Source organism: Phaethon lepturus, unplaced genomic scaffold, assembly GCF_000687285.1.
Source record: "Phaethon lepturus isolate BGI_N335 unplaced genomic scaffold, ASM68728v1 scaffold51074, whole genome shotgun sequence".
Classification (NCBI taxonomy): domain Eukaryota; kingdom Metazoa; phylum Chordata; class Aves; order Phaethontiformes; family Phaethontidae; genus Phaethon; species Phaethon lepturus.
In genome coordinates this window covers 1-4,174 of record NW_010535009.1, presented here as the reverse complement: position 1 = coordinate 4,174, position 4,174 = coordinate 1, and the positions used below count along the sequence as shown (strand labels likewise).

Here is a 4,174-nt window from a genome sequence, read left to right as displayed (position 1 = left end):
GGTTTGGTCAATAAAGAATTAAAGGATTGGAATCAAATGAAGTTATGGCAATCAAGTGGCTTTGCAGGAAACAGCTCTTGTCAAACAAACCTGATTTCATTTTCTGATGAGAGAGCAAGTTTAGTTAATCAATGCGTGCATGTGTGTGTGTTTGTGGACAGTACACAGAGTTATCTAAAAGAAACGTGCCTCCACCACTCTGATTTCAGGTGAGGAGCTGACACAATACAACCTCTAAGAAGCATCAGCAAAGTGGATGAAGAATTGGGTGATTAAGAGCTGTCAGAACCACCATCACAAAACCCCTGTGTTTCTGCAGGGACGCCACAGTGGCTGGCTCCAGACTAGAAGTTATTCTGTACGACTTTCATCAGTTGTCCCAAAATCAGCACAAACTGTGTCTCAAATAATGCTGGGGAAAGGCAAGTCAGGCAGAGCAGTCTTGAGAGATTGGCAGATTTGGTTGTTCAAAGGAACTGCCTGCAGTAAGCTAAATACCAGGGTAAGGAGAGTTGGGCAAGTTTTCAGAGTGGAGCACTGTATCCTGGAGAACAGAGGCTCTGGAAAGCAGCTGGCAGGACACTGAGAGGGTAACACTGGGACCCAAAGGGCTAGGGCAATTTTGGATGCGTAAGAAGGAAATGGAAGAGGTTCTACTTTTTCAGAAAAGGTGCTGAAATCTTGGAGACGTGCAAAAAATCCCTTTCCGTAAGACAGATAGTGGAACGGGTGAGTGGAGATGAGAAACTTGCAGTGCTCTAGGTCTTTAGTTTATCAAGAATAAGTCCTTGGTCATGGGAAGTACATACCGTCATGCATGGAAAGTACTCTGCCATGGAGAGCATGGAAGAGCTCTCTGGCCAAGCATGGGAAGGTAGAGGAGGATGCTGTGGCTGGAAGGAGTAGGCAGGCAGTGTCAAATGGGAAGAAAAGCATGTGGTTATAACCATAAGGATGCTTAGCACTTGAGGCAAAAATCAAGGGATGGAGGTTCTCCACCTCTGGATGCCCACAAGCCTGCAGTAGTGCAATTTCTTCCAGGAAAGCATACTTTAGCAAATCCCATGTTATTGGGCTCCGGAGAGGAAAAAATGGGTGTAACCAACTAACCCCACTGTTTTTGACAGGACAACATTCTTCATTTGACCTTCAGTCTCTTGGATGCATGAGTGTGGAGGAGGGGTAGTACCATTGTAATTGTACCTCCCTTGACTGTGGCTAGCAGCTAGGGGCTGTCAATGATGCCTGTGTCCCCTTAGTGTCGGGGTGACAGCTTGGAGCATCATTTTTCTGGCTGCAGTTTCTCTCAGCCCAGTTTCACCACGGACACGTTGTCTAGGTGCAGCTTCTGCGTGGCCCAAAGTAGCAACAGGATGGAACTTGTGTGGCCTGGACCGATATGCCCAGTCGTCACCCCGAGCAGGGCATAGGGAGGGAGGACGTGCTTGCAAGTCCTTAAGCCCTGCCATTGCACTGCTCACAAAGGCTGGGCAGGGGCCAAAGAGCCTGGGGTTATACAAATACAAACTTGTGTGATGCTTGAAAACTGCAGCGTGCCCAGTTTTATGATCAGATGGCAGCAAAACCCCAACCTTTCTGTCACTGTTACAGAGAACTAAAGTTGGGAACAAAGATGTGGCTTGGCCCACCTGTGCCATGTCAACCACTAACTGATCTAACACCAACTCTTTGCCCTTTCTCCTGACAGGCATCCCTGGTCTGGAAGCTCTCCACATGTGGGTTTCCATCCTGTTCTGCTTTACATACATCATGACCTTGCTGGGAAATAGCATGGTCCTTCTCGCTGTGAGGCTGGACAAAAGCCTCCATGAGCCTATGTACTATTTCATTTCCATGTTGGCTGTCATTGACCTCATCTTCTCAACTGCTGTAGTTCCCAAAATGCTGGGTGTATTCTGGTATTCAAGAGATATTGGTTTTGAGGCCTGCTTCATCCAGATGTTCTTCATCCACACATTCACTGCAGTGGAGTCAGGGGAGCTCCTGGCAATGTCCTTTGACCGGTATATAGCCATCTGCAACCCCCTGAGATACAACACCATCCTAACAAACTCAAGGACCATCCAGATAGGACTGCTGTCGCTGGCCAGGGGAGCTGATGTCACCTTTAATGTGCCTCCTCACCAGCTTACCCTACTGCAAAACCAGAGTCATCCCTCATTCCTACTGTGAGCACATGGCCGTGGTGCAGCTGGTCTGTGCCGACCCGTCTGTCAGCGATCTCTACAGCCTCATCGTGGCAACGCTGTTGGTGGTGACAGACTCTGTCTTCATCACCTTCTCCTATAGTATGATCCTCAGCTGTGTGATGAGGCTGCCATCCCAAAAGGCACGTCTCAAGGCCTTCAGGAATTACGGGTCCCACATTGTCAGAGTGGGAGTAATGATGAGTCCCAATGTGGGTATGATCATTCTCCTTTATCTTAGAAAAATGCACAGCTTTTATAGGTTAACATACTGTCCACGCACCGGACATTGTCCCCCATTGGCCACAAGCAGCTGATCACGCACTCAAGGCTAATTATTGATTGGTATTTGTCATTTTACATGTCGTCCCATAGACCACCCATTCCCGGATCTTGCAGTTTCTAGTTTCTTCTAAGTTGTTTATCACAGTATGAAGTTCCTTATTGTTCATGTATCAAAGACAGTTAGCTTGCTCAAGGTTTTTGCTCAGTCATTGGTTTCAGCAACAAAGCCAGGGTTGTTCAAGTCGATATAATCATGTTCCCGTTCTGACAGCCAGGCTTCCACACCACATTTCTCTTATCCTGGTGTTTCACATAGGTGGCCTACTCTCCATGTACCTGCAGATGTTCTCTTTTGGCTTAGCACCTCACATCCAAGTCCTGGTAGCTGATTTCCGTTTGACGGTCCCTCCCATGCTCAGCCCCTTCATTTACAGCATAAAGATGAAGCTGATCCAGGAAGGGATCTTCCAACTGCTAAGGCAGTTGGCAGGACTGGTTATCTCACAAGCTGATAAAGACAGGTCAGATGCTGTGAGAGGGAGGCACTGCCAGAAAATAATTTATCCCATCCTAGAATAGGTGTGAAGTGCAACGAATTATCCCCCAGAAATGTCCATCTCTCTCCAGTGTCTTGAAAGGGAACCTAGACCAGATGCCTACTGCTGACATGGCAATAGCTTATTCATATGAAGCCAATGGGCCAGTCCTGATGGGTGCTGGGCAACCGCCTCTTTGGCCAATACACTCATGTTTTACAAGATACAACCTGGAAACATTACCTCATGGTGGATCTCTAATATCACAGGCAGCTTTTCAGCCCCTGTGGCACATGGCTGAGGTGCCCCACACCTGAGGTGCATCAGCCAGAGAGGGCAGTCCAGCCCAGCCAGCACCAGCAAGGTGATACTGCAGTGCTCAGTGCCTCAGGTCCTTTGTGGAGGGGAGGAGAGGATGCTCCGATCCCTTCCTTGCTCACAAGGGATGGGAACAGGTCCCCCTGCGCCTCTTCCACCCGCCCGCGCAAGGGACGTCTGCTCTCCGCTTCTACTCAGGAGTCAGACCAGTGTATCTGAGAAACGTGATGGCTGCCGGGCTCTCCAGGGAGAGGAGTCTGCTTTAACCAAAAGCTACGGTTAGGCATGCACTGCGGCGGTCTCAGGCATCACCTCCCACGCCTCTTGGGCATCTCCACTGTAAACCCTGACCAGGACCACACGCACGTCCGGGCAAAGGCGACGTGGTACGGTAAAGTGTCTCAGGTCCTCCCACAGGTGTTTGCAGACCCAGCAAAGCCCACGCAAGGAACTGTGAGCCCACCCAAGCGCCAGCGTGGCAGGACCCAGCGGGAAAGGAGGAGCCCAGGATGGGCGAGTTCACCGAGAAAACTCCCACCGACTCGGCCGGGAGCCGCACTGGGCTTTGTGAAGCGAGGGATCTGCTCGCTGCCCGCTGCAGATGCAAAACCCACGGTGAAACAGCACCGGAGGCGCAAGTCCTGGCTAGTTAGGGGGTCCTGGTTAGTTGGTGACTTTGGGTCAGCATTTGCCCCGGCACTGCGCGAAGGGGGACGAGGGCCCCGTTTGCACCCGAAGGAGATGCTCCGGGCTGCCCTCGCGTGGGGCGGCTCAGCGCAAGGGGGGCCCAAGGGACGGGCTGAACCCAGCCCAGGCACCAGCGGCAAA

General features: G+C 50.7%; 1 protein-coding gene across 1 annotated transcript; it reads left to right on the top strand.

The window, feature by feature from the left end:
• Positions 1–1,656: 1,656 nt before the first annotated feature.
• Positions 1,657–3,013, top strand: LOC104616284 (olfactory receptor 52K1-like; the record flags this gene model as incomplete). Its single annotated transcript, XM_010285666.1, is given in 3 exon segments — positions 1,657–2,114; positions 2,116–2,423; positions 2,809–3,013. Coding segments are annotated over 3 exon segments (971 nt in total), but the record flags the coding sequence as incomplete, so codon positions are not given.
• Between the last annotated feature and the right edge of the window lie 1,161 nt (positions 3,014–4,174).